Source organism: Triturus cristatus, chromosome 4_1, assembly GCF_964204655.1.
Source record: "Triturus cristatus chromosome 4_1, aTriCri1.1, whole genome shotgun sequence".
NCBI classification, from domain to species: domain Eukaryota; kingdom Metazoa; phylum Chordata; class Amphibia; order Caudata; family Salamandridae; genus Triturus; species Triturus cristatus.
The window spans coordinates 782,173,145-782,190,258 of NC_140585.1; the positions used below are offsets into that span (position 1 = coordinate 782,173,145).

Consider the following 17,114-nt stretch of genomic DNA (forward strand, 5'->3'; position numbering starts at 1 on the left):
CTCACTAGGAGATGCATTACGGCTGGAATGGAACACAGGACTTCTGCATGCCTGCCTGCCTGCCTCTGCCCCTCTTTCCTCGCATTCTGAAAATGATCAGGAACAACCGGGCTCAAGTGGGTTCAGACTGGCCAGGATAGTATGGTACCCAAAACATCTGTGCATGAGTATCTTCCTTCCTTGAATCAGGCTGCCACTTCAACTAAATCGTCTTTTGCAGCAGCAGGACAAGGTCCGCCATGCTGACCTACATCTCAGTGCATGTAGATTGAGCAGCGACAGTTGACTGAGTTTGATCTGCTGCCTGAAGTGGTGAAAGTCATTTATGTCTCCAAGCACCTCTGACATTTGTCAGGCTCTGGGACAAATTTGTGGACTGGTGTGGAATACGCAAGATTAAAACTTTAAAAGCTAAGCTATCAGATGCTTTTTTGTTTGTTTTGTCTTTGACCAAGCAAGGCTTGCAGAAGACACTATACTTTTGGCATTCCTACGTTTGTCAGACCAACCATTCTTGTTTAAATCACCTGTTGTAAAGCAGTTTATAAAAAGGTTTGATACAAGTCCCCTCTCTGACCATTTGTGATACCACTGTGGGACCGTAAATTGTTTTGACGTTTTTAGTGTGTATGCCCTCTGCATCTCCAGACTTTAAATACTACCTTCCTCATCGTCATTACTTCAATCCATTGTGTGAGTGAGCTGCAGGCAATGGCAGTGCAACCACCCACCACCTCTTTTTTTCCTGGACAAGCTCGTGCACAGAACCCAGGCGACCTTCTTGCCTAAAGTTTTGACTCCTCTGTTGGGCAAACCATCACCCTACCACCGTGCCTTGACCCCCTCACCCCTTAAAAGAGGAGGAGCGGCTTCATCAACTAGATCCCCAAAAAAGGCTTTAAGCTTTTATATTGATCTACCAAAAACCAATATGTAGTTGTGGGGATCTCGGGGGCAAAAACAAGGAAGGCTGTGCAGAAGGGTATCCTGTCGAGGGGGATGGTCCTCTGTATTAAGATCTGCTTTGCACTGGCTAAGAAGCAGCCGTCAGAGATTTTGAAACCTCACTCCACCGGGGTAAGGCTGCTACCACTGTGTTGGCAGGTGGTGTGCCTGTTGTTGATATCTGCCAGGCTTAGAAATAGGTGTTGGCAGCCAGGTCTGGCAGAAAGGGCATGTCACCGACTCGGTTGTGCAGGACTTATCATTCTGAGCCCACTCTACAGACTCTCCACCTGGGAAAGATGGCTTTGGTGTTTATTCTAAGGTGAGGTATCTACAGTTAGGAATATCCATCACAGTAAGTTCCTTACCTTCAGTAACACTGTTTCTGATAGATACTCGAACTGCAGATTCCTCACTGCCCCACCACTACCCTGTCCTGTGGAGCCTGTGGGCTGGCCTCTTTTTAACATCTAAAAAGGTGCCAAATTTCAAATCAGGACACTGTTTCCAACTAATGTTCATCTCTGCATCAGAGGATGTGGAAAGGGAAAAATAAGAAACTGACATCAGCATGCAGGGGTGGCGCTTATATGGGGGCTCCGCTTCGGCTTGTCCGGTGCAGTACAGCACTGCGCCACGTAACAGAACTAAGGAGCATTGCTGGAGAAATGTTTCTGGATCCAATCTGCTGCCTGGGGAATATTCTATACTCAATAGTGGGCAGTATAAAAGATTAGATATTAGCCTAAAGTCTGAACGTGGGATAAACAGATTGAGTCCATATAACTGTTTGCGATGAAATTGCGGCCTTTTTACCATTGCATTGGTGTGTAGATGAATGTTAAGGTTATTGTCCAAGTAGAAGCCAAAGATTTTGGAGGTCTACATGATTTAGGCATGATGGTTTAGCACTGCATGTGAGTTAAGCCAAGTTTGAGTCAGTATAGGGCAGTTAAGTGAGGATAATAGGAGCACTATATTTGTAGCTACATAGGTATTAGGTGTGGGGTGGGGGGGGATTTTGGGAAATCCAGACTTGAATTCCCTCATGAACGTTGTCATGAATTCACCATCATTACAATAGGGCACTTCCGAATAGACTTGGGCATCTTCTGTGTAAAAAAAATTATACGATATGTTTGAGTGACTGAGAGTGGAGGCTCCATGTAAAGGTTGAGGAGGGAAGAGCAACAATAGAACCTTGTAGATCATTATTGGATCATTGTGGTATTCAAGAGGATGTTGATCATTTTTATATATTAACCTCAGTTTGCCAAGTATAATAAGAACCCACTGAAGTCTGACCCTTTCATTCCTATTCTCTAAGAAGTTTCAGGAGAGTGGTGTGGTTCACGGAGTCAAAAGTAGCTGATGGGTCAGGGAGGATGAAGAGACAGAAGAGATTTTTTCCCTAAAGTTAATTTCAGACCGTTTTTATGTGTAGACAAAGATTCCATGTCTACAGTAATTAAATAAAATATATGCATGTTGTTAAACTATACAATTTAACCATTTGAATGTTGTTTAATTTAACTTTAAACTAAATAACTAGGTCTGCCAGCATCCTAACTCTAGAATGAGGGAGTGGGGAGCCGAAGCTCTAACATCTCTGATAAAAGCTGGATTAACATTCAAACATGAACCTCCATTTCCAGAAAACCAGGTAAAATGTTTGTGTACATTTATATTATGTAAATGGCTCTGTTGTAAGCAAATTATAATGATCTTATCACTAAGTTCTATCAGTTTAATTAAGTCAGATAGAAATACCTTTTGCTTCTCCATGTGATGAACTTTCACTGAGTACCAAAATAATGCTGTTAATAAAAAACAGCATATGAAATTGGTGATATATTGAAATGTAAAGCTGAACCATGTTTGAAGGACCATTTAATTTTATGAAACTGTATTTAGTCCATATTTCGGTTACTCCCTTTTCTTCATGCTACATAATAAGAGCTCTGATTCATAAGAAGTCCCAGAAAATGTGTCATGCAAGTTATTTTTCTTGTACATGTATGTGTTCACGGATAGCCACTCTTCTATATCCACCTGACCTGTCCATTCCTCATTTGCCCTGCAATGTTCCTCTTTTTCCGTATTGTGTGCCTTGTGTTCCTTCACATAAATGCTTCTAAAGCTCCTTTGGCTCTAGTTCTGTGAGTCTTACGCTGCAGCAAAACAGTTCATGTTCTATATGACGTGCTTCATGAGTAACTGTCTTGCAAGAGAGAGAGCATGGTTGTTCATATGTAGTGGAATGCTCTGGAGTTCCAGTGCATTACAATGCCCTTCAGCATTCTTTTTCTTCAGCAAATATAATTTCCTCATCTCATGGAGGCAAAATGGGCTTCATACAACGTTAATGCCTCACCCAGAACTGGATTCCAGTAATGGAGGAATAGGGTGAAAACTTTTACCTGGGTTTTACCCTGTTTGAGTAAGGACTGAAATAGACTTAGTTATGGAAAACTACAAACTGCCAATAAGTAATCTGACAAATATAGAATCTGGCTTTAGTGGCATGGGTATGTAAAGAAGTGTTTGACGAGGCACTGTCCACTGATGTAACCCCATCCCTTTGTTTGATTTTTTGACTGCTTGATTATTACCTACTTCACCCATTGATATCAACTACAGGCTTTTTTGCGGATGTAGACCAACAAAGAGTGAGGAATCAAATACCCCTGATCTCCCATGAATATTGTCTTTTTTAAGTGATACATTATCACTGATGTAGAAGTTAAAAAGGCAATGCAATAGTTATCAAAATTTACGTTATGTAATGAGGATTTATATAGCTCTTATCACTTAAGGGGTATCCAGGCGCTGGAGTAGCTGAGTAGGTCGATAAGGCTCCAAGTTGAATAGCCAGATCTTCACTTTCTTGCGGAATTCAAGAAGGGATGGGGAGGTCCTGATGTGGTGTGGAAGGTCATTCCAGGATTTGACGACGATGTAGGAAAATACGAAAATTACAGTAGTAAAACACGTTAAATACTTGTAAAAGACCATTAAAAGAAAGACATATATTACGCTACCTTACTACACAGCATGGTCCTATGATACCTTATTGACGGGACCAGTGCAAAATGTAAACTATTATGCACATATTCAGAACAGCAGTATAATAATTAAATTGCATTGAACAACTTAATCCCAGCTTTCCATACGCCCTAAATTCTGAAACATTTTTATTTAGGCTTTTTGGGTATTGATTCTAGGTTAAAACAATGCATTACCTCATTCCCACACTCCAGGCAATCCTTGTGATTACCATAAAGGTGCAACTTTAAAGCAACCATGTTATACCCCCACCAGCTTCCTGCAAAGGGCGGTGCTGCTTGGAATAAGTTTGTGGTCATTGCGGTGGTGAGGGCTAGGTATTGGCACATTTCAACTTTGCTCTCTTATGATTTAAATGTCCCTTCAGGGGGCCTAGCTGTTAATAGTGATGCAGGTGCAGTGACATCAGGCCCAGATGTTTTAGGGTCCCTTTTCACATAAATCATGGTTGTTTGTACAACCCAGTTGTCTGCAGGAGATATTTCTTCTTCCTTGAATTAGGCCCTAATGACATTCCTGTTACACTGTTTTGCAAAGTAACTGACCGGATTAAATAACATTCCCTGGAGTATGGAAGCTCCCCTCCCTTAAAATAAATCCCAGGGTTTTCTTTTATAGTACTATGTGGTGCTGGTGACCGAATCCCTGGGATTCCATTTATACTGAGCTGCTACAGCACTAGGCACAATGCTCTTTGGAATTATCATTACAGCTGAGAACCTAAAGAAGCCACGTCTTACCTCCAGCAGCTCCTTGCACACACCTGCGCTGCACATCAGTAGTCTGTGGCCATAGGGTTCAGCTGGGTGTGAAGCTGCATTTTACCAAGCAGGCGTCATTGTCACAGCAACAATGGAATTGTGCTGTCAATGGGCCAGTGAAGGTGACCTCCATTTTTTTTGCTAATGAGGGAACATTAAAAAGTTTAAAATAAAGTCCCGAAACAGGTTTGAGGAAAGAGTAGAGATGGTGAAGATGACTTGCAGTACCAGACTCTGCATTAAGTTAGTTTCTTTGTCATTCATCCAGCCCTCCCCTCACCCCCTTCTCTCCTTCCAGTGTACTCACTGTCCCAGTGAGCCCTCTTCCTGGGCCCGTTTGTGTTACCTTTTTAGTCATTTGTCATTAGGTGGGGTTGGGGATGGCAAGCTGTGGCACTTTAAAGGCCAAGTCACCTGAAGGTGTAGGTTTTTGCTGCAGCTTCGTCATCCTCTGGAGAATCTTGCCTGGAGTGTAGAAGCACTTCAGAAGCAGTGCTGTAAGTAGGCATGCAGGAGATGTTGCAGTACCCCCAATACTCCTTGGAGTTCACTTGGAGAATTAACATTGACGATTCCTTCATTTATTTATATTGAAATATTTACTGTGTATTTAAGTACCAACTGTCTCAGGGGAGGCAGCTTTGTTTCTGGTGCTAATTCTTTGAATATGGAGAGATGTGTTTACCATTCCTTTTCCTGACTACAGGTTTAGGATAATTTGTCATTTTAACTAGCGTCACCCTTACTGGGATTGCTAGAAAGGAGAAGGCCACAGTAATTCCGAGGTTTTATAACACATACACAAAGACATGTGCTTGCTTTACAAAGTAAAGTACAAATATCTAAACATGTATATCAGCGACATGGAAATTACAATCAAGGCACCTAAATTAGGTGATTTGATAGCCAGAACCCCCACTCTAAAACATTATTCCAGCACCACTGCCTCTCACATAAAGAGAATCCCAGGGATTCCTTGGAAAGTACCATGCAGTACCAGAAAAGGGAATCTCTGGGTTTCCTTTAAAGTGGGGGATGCTTCTGCATCCAAGGTATGGTAATGCCAGGGATTTTCATTATGGCTGGGACCCTGAGCTGTTTTTACTTTTCCTAGAAGTTCCTTCCACCAATCATATCTGCCCTTGTCTTCGGGGTAGGGTTGGAAGGTGGTGCTTTGTCATAGATGGGCCATTGCCATAGTTCTGTTGTGGCTAACTCACAAGATGTTTACCTTTTCTTCAAATTCCCTGGAATTATGCCCTAGATTCAGATACTCTTAACTGCAAGTTATCTCTAAAGTTGTTTGATGTTTACTGGCCCCGGGAGATGTTCAGACTGTCATCAACACAGACAATGAATAGAGATCTATTTTCAAGCCATATTCTTCTTGTAAACAGTGAAAATCTGCACTAATGAACCTCATGACAAGGTTCTATATTGCTGACACTTCAAGTGTTAAGCATCCTGCCGTGATTTTTGGAGGAGCTCAGCTACAAAGACCTTCAGGGGCCAAGTAAGGAAGCTAGCCTTGTACCTCTTATAGTTTAAAAAAATTCCCCATCCCAATGGGATTCCTCCTTGTCACGGGATGATTTCATATGCAGTGCCCTACCAAGCACTTCCTCTAAAGTTACGCAAAAGAGGAAGCATTTAAAGAAAATCTGGAGCAGAAATTTAGCTCAACTATCTGTATCTCAAAAGGAAAAATCTAAATATTCCTGTGACAAGGCACCTAATAGGCTTCAGAGCACTCTGTGCACAGGATGTTGGGTAATTCAGCTCCAAAGAGACTGTCAGTATTTTTGTCTGAACTGTCATAGAGGTCTGGCCTACCATTGACAGCAACCTTGTTGACAATCAACACAATAGAGAAGAATCTACCTCTGCAGTCAACAGCTATCCCATATACCACTGTCCTGTTGAGGACTATGAGGAACCTGTTGAGACAACAGTTGCAATTTACAATGTACAGGTGAGGGAATAACCTCAATTTAAACAAGATAGTTATAAGCACTCAGGAGTAAAGCATCCAACCTCCAGAAATAGGAATTCACCAGGCAGCTCGCAGTTGGTCCTTACCCTCCGGGAGATGCATGCAGCCTAGGCTTCAGGGCCAGTGTCTGTGTTTACCTCGCTAGAAGGAACATCTGTGGGATCGGTGAATCTGTTTCCCAGGGCCCTCCATCTGTCTAGGTCTTCCCCCTAAACTGGCTTCCCTTCTGCTTTGCTACATGTGTATTCCCTCCTCCAGGGTCGACTCTGCTACATTTTTGAGCCAGTGTTCTGCAGAAGGGGCACACTGACCCATCCACGTGATGACCACCCTGCGAAGAGCCAGCACTAATGCCAGCTGCAAATACTTATAAGCCATATCGCGGCCTTTAGGTTTTGTGATCTTTCCCAGTAGGCAGAACAGCGGGGTGATGGCTCCGCGCAAAGATGTGGTTTGCATTATTCTGCCCACCACTCGGACCCAGAAGTCATGCACCTGTGACACCCCCAGGCCATGTGTCGGAAGTTGGCACCGGCAAGTTCCAGCTTGGGCACTTATCCAACCAGGTGTGATTTGGCCACCAGGGCAGCTCGGGCGTCATGTCAGTGCGATACAGGAAGTTATAATGGATCAGCCTAAATCGGGGTCTTGGTGAGGGCACAGATACTGTTCCACCCGGCGTCTTCTATAGGAGTACCTATATTTGTTTCCCAGGTCACTCGAACACGTAGAGGGCAGCTCACCATGTCCGCCCTCAACTCTCTGTGCAGCAGGGATACCAAATGGCGACTGATCCGCAGATCAGCAGAGTCCGTGTGCTCGAGGTGGCTGGCACCTCAGGGAATGTAGTCCAGGTTTGCCAGGCCAGCTCTGTTAAGCCTGCATTGTAAGAATTGTCCTGGCCCCAGTGCTAAGGCAACCTGGAAACTCTCGAGCAAGGTAAAGTGCTCATTGGAGTACAAGTCCTCATAGCCAACCTCAATCCATGCCTGAAAAGGTATATTTCCCTCCATGCGTCTGACTGGTGCAAGTATCCATAACAGTAGTTCCAGTTTAAAAGGAGCATGTCAAAGGACCGTCGTCATGAGCCTCTGCCACACATGGACAGTCTGTTTCATCGCATATGGCAAGGTGTTAGATGCTGTGGAGCCTTCCATTAGTAACACTGGGAGTTCAGTTATATCTACCATGACGGACAGCAGTTGCTTCTCCTAGTTGTTGCCGAGCTGCGTGCTGCATTAGAGAGGCGTAATAATAGATTTCCATCTGTCATCTCTCCAGACCACCTTCCTCATTGCTCCACCGCAGTTTGACGAGTACCACTCTGCTACATTTTCTGGCCCAAGTGAGTATGGTGTCTAGCTGCCTGAACACCCTCGATGACAGGGAGCACAGGGAGTTCTGGATAGTATACAGACAGTGCTGCAGGTGCACCATTTTAGAAATTGCTATCCAGCCCATGAGCGGCAGTGGCAGCCTATTCCAGAATGTGACCAACGAGCGCAGTGAATCGAGCACTCTGCCTACGTTAAGGTGCAGCAATGTGTGCCACCATGACTCCAAGGTAGAGGAAATCAGAACAGCCACCAGGCTCACAACATTCCACAAGAAACTGAACACTTGGCTCTTTGTCTGAGGATCCTGGCCCATCTACTCAGCGACTAGAGAACCTCGCGGGTGATTAGCTTGCTCTATACAAATTAAATTACATCTCCAGTCTTCTTCTCAGCCTCCGTTGTTAAGCCCATGTCCTGCAATTCATAAGGAAAGTTCTACCCAAAAAGGGGGCTGATAGCTGTGTGATGAGAAGTACAAAGAGCAGGACACATCTCCAATGTTTGGATGCCACCAGTGTTTGTGTCTCTCTCCTGAACCATAGAAAGCAAAAGCTTAAGGAAGAGATACAGTTAACTGCTGCACTAGATCCTCTGGAAATCCACCCACATTAATAATCGTTTTCAATTAAATTTACAGTGGACTAACTAGCATGATTCTTGGGGTTTTCTGGATGCTTTCTATTTGACTTTTTTTCTGCTCTTTTGCCTGTTATAACTCTACCAAAAGCAATCAAATTTGCCGGCATAATTGTTTGGTTCCTCTCATAAATGGAGTTCGCACAACTAAATATGTATTATAAAATGAGAATTTAAACATTTTTTTCTGTTTGCAGAGTTTTATTCTAAAGCAGTATATTTACAGAAATGTTAGCCAAATTCATTTAAGAGAAGCATTTATAACAAAGTCTAACACCTTATTTACAAGATTCTTTTTTATTTCCAGGTTATAATAACACATAAATGTGATGTTGCATTTCACTAAGACAGATGCTCTGGTATACTCTGGTATTATTTTTGCTATCCTGTCTTCCAGAGGCTGCAACTGCTTTTACTACACCCCTTGAAGGAGCTGTCCAACATAGTCCATCATGACATAAGGCTGAAGCAGCTGGAGTGTGTGCTGCAGATTCTGCAAAATCAGGGAGACAGTCTGGGGCCTGGCTGGCCTCTAGTTCTTGGAGTAATTGGGGCTATTAGAAATGATCAAGGGTGAGTGGTAAATATATTGGTTGAAATATGTGAAATCTGAGATGTATGCATCAAATTAATAGCCATATGTTCGTTTTTTTCACATGAAAAATAGAAGTATAAACTGAGATTGCAGAATATAACAAAGTAATAACTTTGTTATATTCTGCAATCTCAGTTTATTCCATGTACCTTTCAAACCAGTGACCCAGTGATTTAGTTAAAATAATTGCAACTGGAAGGGATTCCACTCTACTGCCTGTCCCCCTTCTATTCTTAGCATGTTATATCACTGTACATTATTGTTGATGGACCGGTGTGAGCTGCAAATGTAGAAGTCTGACTGAGCCTTGTGAATACTTGATGGTAACATGACTCAAGTAGAGCTACATATTCAAAATATAAAACAGTATTGCTCAGGTAATTAACACATGCCTTAGGGAAAGCATATACAACTCAAATGTTTAAGCATAAAACTGTATATTAATCCAGATATAAGAAAAAAGGAAGAGAGATGGTCCACATCATGCACCTTGAGGCCATAGTGACATATGGTATTTCCCGTATTTGCCTGCCCCAATTCACTTTCAGAAACTGCTCACTTATATTTTACTGGCTGAAAGTAATTTGGGCATTTCGTTCAGACACCAATACACATGAATGTCTTCAGGTCACCTCAGAGGTAAAAAGATTGGACGTACAAGCATAAGACTTTAATTTGGCTATTTGACAAAAATTGTGCCACAGCACCCAGCAACTGTTCTCTGGGTATACTGCTTTGTACAGCTACTGCCATACTGTTTCCAACTTTAATTATTTTGCTCTTCTAGGCCTTTTAAACTGTTTCATCGGCCTTGTGTAAGATTGCCAGACTGCTCTATTTAGGCTGAACACCACTTTAAAAGTTGTAGTCAATATTTTCTTTAGTTAAAATATTGGCACTAACACACTTTAGAGCAATGGTTCATGATAGTACAGCCCAGGACTGGATTCATGGTTTTTGCCATATACATCACAGCTCTTGGCCTCATCAACCACTTAGCCCAAAGAAGTGGGCTTCTTCTGTCCTAACGCTTAAATTGATGAGTGAACCTGCTGTATTCTCATTCATGTATCCCTCCAACATGCTTCCTGACACACTCATTCCAATGAAGAACCTTATCAAAGACAAGCATGTTGTGTTGCTGTCCATCGACACAGTTCTCAAAATAACATTAGAACATTTTATTTCACTAGTAGCTCAAATGTGTCACTTCTAAGCACAGAGCCTGAGGTTGAGTATCTTTTCACACAGTTGCGATGCACAAAGTTAATTCTATTCCATCTACATTTCCTTTCTTGGCCGCTTATTTATAAAGCCATTGTAGGAAATTGGCCTTTTCTGCATGGTCATCCCAAATGTTTTCACCTTTTTCTGGACCCTTTTTTTGCTGTCTTTAGAACCCTGCACCTGCAAAATGGAAATAAGGAGCCTGTGATCCCCCTTTGAACATGGTTACATTGGTTTATTCCTGATTGGCACCTTTAACTTGCCTGTATGCCCCTAGTATATGGTGTATAAAGTGCACCAAGGAATTGAACGTTAAATGCCGTTTGTGAACACCAATTCTGCCATACACTACTTTAAACATGGGTACATGCCTACCCTGTATAGCTTGAATACTATAGTGCAAAACCTGCAGTGTGACTTATGAAAACCTGCTTTTGGACAGGTGTTGCCCTCCCTTTTAAATATTAGTAGGTAACTCCATCTAGACCTCATAGCCCACAAGGCAGGGTGCATGGTATATAAAAGTGGGTCAGATAGAAAATTAATATTACTGTTGGACCTTGGCCCTTTTTGCAGGGTCATCCACAATTGTTTTCTCTCCTGTTGCTTAACCGGTGTGATGACATAAGGACTCTTTTAACTTTTCCCTGCTAACCGGTGGGAAAGTGCTTGACTCTCTCCCTAAACATTGTAAAATACGACTAAATCTAATTAGCACATTTAATTTAATTTTAAGTCCCTAGTACATGGTCCTACCTGTACCTATGGCCTGTTAATTAGATGCTAATAGTGTGCAGCCACACTCTTTGTGCCACCTTTCTTTCTGGTAACCCTCCATACAGCAGCTTCTACCCAGCCAAACTGGTGCTTTGGAACTGGGCCTCTTTCCTGTTGAAAGTGGTGACCCCATTCCCTGTCGGCCAGAACAACATTCTTCCTACCTTTTTCACCCCACCTCATCCCTTTGAGGGAGAGCAGAGACTCCATTGTTGGACTCTAAGACAGCCCTCTTCTTTTACATTGATCGTACTAAAGAACACTAGGTAGATGATCAGCTCTTCGGTGAGTTTGCTGAAGCGAAAAAACGAGAGGCAGTGCAGAAACAGACCATCTCCTGTTGGATTGTGTTCTGCATAAAAATCTGCTATGCATTCGCTAAGAAGCAGCCTTCTGAAGGTTTGTGGGCTTTTTCTATCGGAGCCAAAGCGGCAACTACTGCGTTAACTTGTGGAGTGCCTTTCCTGGACATCTGTCAGGCTGCTACGTGGGCGTCATTCCACATGTTCAAGAAACACTACTGCAGGAACAGTCAGGTCCATCGAGACGGGTATTTTGCCCTTTCGGTGATTGAGGACTCTTTGGTTTAAGCCGGGTTTGCAGATCCACCTTCAGATCGGTTTTGCTTGGGTACTGGTTCTAAGGAAAGGAATCAGTGGTTAGAAATCACTATCAGAAAAACAAGTTACTTACCTACGGTGGCGCTTTTTCTGGTAAAGACTACCTACTCACAGATTCCTCACCAACCCTCCCATCCTCCTCGCTCTGCAAAATGGGCTTTTCACCCAAAAGATCTTGTTATTTTCAGCACACTGGTCACACATCATTCAGTCATGACTCTGCAAATTTGTCACGGAAATAGTCACAAAAGACACTGATGTCAGCACACTGGGGTGGTGCGTATATGGGCACCATGCATATCACTTCTGACATGGACGATGCAGAGCTGCTTGACACAACCTAGTGGTGCTCAGATGTGCAAGATTTAAGGATCCAATCTGACTCCTGGGGAATAATCTAAGGTGAGGAATCTGTGGTTAGATATAGTCTCTACCAGAAAAGTAACTTGTTCATTAATGGCATTAGTTTGGATAACTTAAGCCCCACTGAAGGTACCAGATAAAGTTGTTCTCTTTCACCCCTGCTCTTCTTATGAGCTATTGAGCCTTTACTAGTGAGTATTCAGTCAAACTCAAATGTTAAAGGGATTCTCTGTCCATCGTTCTTACGTGAAGTTGCACTATATACTGTTGATGTGCTGATATTGTCCGAAGAGGCAGAACTAGCTGTCCCTAAAAATCTTAAGGCCATCAAAACCTCTGCAATTGTCTTAATGGATTACTAGCCTTACTCTGAAGTGAGTCAACCCTGATTGAATTTGGGATATTCGCTGAAACTGAATCACTCAGATCAGAGCAGGCTTGGAAGCCCATGTGCTCTTTGCTTGCATAAAAAAGTTTGATCTGGATGCTGATGGGCATAGGTAGGCTTGCCTTTGGAGTGCATCTGCTCTCCCTAAGTAGTAATTGGGATAGCAGCACTTGAAAGAGACTAGATCACTGACTATCGGGGGTAGAGAGGGGGAGAAAAATGGCTGTTGGCTTCCAGAGTTGGAAAGTGGTACAAAAGAAAAGCCCACTTCTTAATCCCACCAACAAAGTGCAGTAGAGTAAATAAGAGTATAAAAAAGGGTTCCTCCATAAACCTAATCTGCTAATTGTCTGGTTCTACAGCGGCATCTGCTCTCCTTAAGTAGTATTGGAGAGGACAGCACATCATAGAGAATAGACTGCTGATCACCAGAAAAACAAAATTGCTGTCACCTTTCTGAGGTAGAGAGCTGTGCGAAGGAAACGCCTGCTTCTTAATCTTACCAACTAAGTGCAATGTACAATATATTTTATATGGCTATAAAAAAGGGTTCTGCCAATTAAAAAATCTATAAAACACAAATCAAAAATCAATTCAGTATCACCACCTGTATATCAGTAGTTCTGAGCGAAAACCTAATCTGTCAGTTGTCTGTGACACCTCCCCAGTGCATTAAAAATGTTTCTGCTGTTTGTCCAGTGTTATGCTTCTGTGACAAAAATTTCTCAAAAGCAAGTGCATGATTGGATATTAACAAGCGATATTGCTTCTGGGTGTCATGCATAGGATTCCTATGCTTGCAAGGGGCCAAACATTTATTAGGGGGTCGATAAGGCCTGTTCTTACTATTGTAGGCCTTATTTAAGCGTTCAATTCATTGGCCCCCAAAATATATGTCAAAACTGTTTTAAACCCCTTAACAATAATTTCAGTTTAAGTTTAATCTGATTTAGATGGCTCCTCCATCCCAATGAAGAATTAAATGTTAAAACTAAATATCTATACGAATTCATCTCTTGGACCTTATTTAAAGCTATGATCCTAGAATATAGATGGTTTCTTACAAAAAAAATACTATTTCTATTTGTGTTGAGAAAATGTAGTTATTTATTTATTTTTTTAACATATTTTATTTGAGTTTTGATGTGACAGAGTTGTCAAATAAATATTAAAAATTGAAATTTGAAACAAACAAATTGGTTATGGCGATAATTGGTCGTTGGGATTACTTTTGAGACAATACAAAAAGAAAATTGATAATTTGCTTTGCATTCCAATAGGGGTAAGACCGTATATAATTTTTGACACAATACACGAAGAACACAATTTTCTTTGTAATTTTATTGGGAGAAAATATCTATCTATCTATCTATCTATCTATCTATCTATCTATCTATCTATCTATCTATCTATCTATCTATCTATCTATCTATCTATCTATCTATCTATCTATCTATCTATCTATCTATCTATCTATCTATCTATCTATCTATCTATCTATCTATCTATCTATCTATCTCCAGGATCCCAACGAACAACCACGGTGGGCCAAACAAGGGCACAGACTCCAGTTAAAGATGCAATAAAGAAGATTTATATATATAGCCACTTGTTCCTTCAAAATAAGAGAAGAGTCTGCATTCGAATTCGAGAGTAGCTTCAAATTATTTATTTGCAAGTCAGTGCTCAGTATTCAGGCACTTTTCGGCTATTCACTTCAGCCTTTTTCAAATGATGGGAGCGCGCCATGCCTTGATCATTATATAAGCTGCGCGTGAGTTCAATCAGACCACCATGGTAAAAATACTTCATGCTGTTGTTAACAGTTCTAATCTGAAAGAAACACGTTAGTTAGATTCCTCACCTTAGAATTTCCCCAGGCGTCAGGCTGGATCCGGAAAGATTTTTGTAGCAATACCCCTTGCGCGTCGGTAGGCGTCGTCTGCGGCTCCGCATCCGTCGTCGGCGTCGTGTGCCGGAATGACGTCGTCGGAGTACTTAGACGCCGCCCTCGCGCGCTGACGTCAGTTCTTCTTTTTTCCGCGCCAGTAAGCGCCGATCCGGGAAGAGCTTACCCCTAGTCATTTTTTGACTAACTATTTTTACTTCTTTTGGTCTATCGACTCGACTCTGGTGCCTGTAGGATGCCTGGTTTCAAGCCCTGTGACGCCTGTCATCGCCTGATGTTGGTGACGGATCACCATCGCCGGTGCCTGTATTGCCTGGGGCCCGACCATGATGCGGAGTCGTGCCTCGATTGCCAGGCCTTGACGTCGAAAGCTAGGCGGGAGCGGTCCCGTAAGCTTCTCGATCTTCGGCACTCGGCTCCGCTCTCGGTCCAGGTGGAGGTCCAAGAACCGATCGCGGAGCCACAGCTATCGTCATCGTTCGTCGGGGTCTTTGGGTAAGTCGAAGCACTCCAAGAAGTCCAAGAGACGACATCGCTCTTCGGACTCCCCTCGCCGGTCGCGCGACTCGGCTGAGGGTCAGGGTGGTCCCACCCCCGCGGCTCCGTCGGAGCCGCAGGAGCCGCGTCCGTCCCCATACCCGCCGGTCCCTGGGACTGACGCGACTCCGGCGGAGGTCAGTGCCTTCGTCTCGGCCATGAGGGGCCTGGCTCCGCCGTCGATGCCTGTAGACGCGCCTTCGGGCCCGCAGGTTCGACTGGGCGACCTCGCGTGCCGGCGGCTCCGGCCCCGGCGCCGTCGACGGCACCGGCCCCGATGCCGCAGGTCCCCGAGGGATCCAGGCCTGGATCTCGGTCGGCGCCGGTCGACCTCACGACGCCTCCTCCGCCGGCGCCGACACCGGTTCCACCTCCGGCGCCGTCTCCGGACGACGCCGTTCCCCGGTTCAGCCCCGGTCCGGACCCGACGCCGGTGCGGCGCCGTCGGCGCCGCACCCCGACGTCGATGGATGACCATTTCATCTACCGTCCGGCTCCGATCGTTCCACCTGTTTATCAGGAATCGGATGACGGGGGCGACTCGGAGGGGTCTGAGGACCCTATGGCCCTCCAGGGTCAACATGCACAGGACTGGGCAGACGAACTGGGGGATGCCAACGGTCTGGACACTTCTCCGGACGCTGGCTTCATCTCTCCTCCGACTGTGGCCTCGGAGGAGGGTGCAGCTTTTTCAGTGGTGCTGCGCAAGGCGGCCGAAGCCCTAGGGCTGGAGTTGCCTGCTGTGGCCGTGAGGACTAACGTCCTCACAGAGGTCCTTCAACCAACAGCAAGCTCCACTGAGCCTCTGCTGCAGTTTAATGAGGCCCTCATAGACGTTCTGCAGGGCACTTGGTCCAAGCCCTCCACAGTTCCTCCTGTGGACCGGAACATTGCCCGGCGCCACCGCCCTGCTCAGGGCGACCCTACTTTCCTCTCCTAAAACCCCACCCCCGAGAGTCTGGTTATCCAGGCCTCAACCTCCCAATCCTCCTTCCCGTCTGCTCCTCCGGATCGGGAATCCAAGAGGTTGGAACAGTTTGGCAAGAAACTGTTCTCGTCCCTGAGTTTGGGGCTGCGGTCTTTAAATACCGCTTGCCTTTTGGACCGTTATTCCCACTCTCTGTGGGATACGGTGGAGGATGTGCTGCCCTTGTGCCCGGTGGAGGCCCGGGCACGACTCACTCAAGCACTTGCTGACGGTCGAAATGCAGCACGGCACGCCACGGCACGCCATACGGTGTGGACTTGACACCACGGACTCGCTGGGTCGGGCGATTTCCACCACGGTGGCGCTTCGGCGTCACGCCTGGCTGAGGTCCACGTCATTTTCAGGGTACGTCCAGAGTTCCCTCATGGACATGCCCTTTGATGGCACTCGCCTTTTTGGTGAGAAGGCGGACAGTGCGCTGGCTTGTTTCAAGGACTCCCGGGCCACGGCCAAGTCCTTGGGTCTTTCAGCTCCGCGGCCGCAAACTTCCGCCTTTCGTCCCTTTCGTGGCCAAGGAAGGGGCGCCTCCTCACGAGGCGGTACTGGAGGTCAACGTCCTAGTCCGAGCTTTCAGGCCCAGTGGGCGGCAGAGTTCGCCATCACCTGCTCCACTGGCGCTCCATCACGTCGGACAGGTGGGTGCTGCAAATCGTCCGAAGGGGCTACTCCCTCCCCTTCGAGACGACCCCTCCAGCCATGCCACCGCTGAACCACCGTATGTCGGGGGATCATTTGCATCTTCTACGAGAGGAAGTTTCGGCCCTCTTGGCCAAAGAGGCCGTCGAGCGCGTTCCTGGTCCGGAAGTAGGTCGAGGTTGTTATTCCCACTACTTTCTGGTTCCCAAGAAGGACAAAGGGGGCCTACGCCCGATCTTGGACCTCAGGAGCGTGAACTCCTTCCTCCGGAAGGTCTGTTTCAAGAGGCTCACTTTAGCTCAGGTTCTGGCTGCCCTAGGCCCTGGAGACTGGATG

The 17,114-nt window shown here is 44.9% G+C and overlaps 1 protein-coding gene across 2 annotated transcripts in view; it reads left to right on the forward strand.

Moving 5' to 3' along the window:
* Positions 1-17,114, forward strand: part of MON2 (MON2 regulator of endosome-to-Golgi trafficking) — a 1,036,128-nt gene that overhangs the window by 626,635 nt on the left and 392,379 nt on the right. For both annotated transcript variants that reach the window (XM_085653355.1, XM_085653354.1), the window contains exons 21-22: positions 2,498-2,608; positions 9,136-9,311. In XM_085653355.1, the coding sequence (XP_085509481.1) occupies positions 2,498-2,608; positions 9,136-9,311 (287 nt within the window). The remainder of the gene's footprint in view (positions 1-2,497; positions 2,609-9,135; positions 9,312-17,114) is intronic.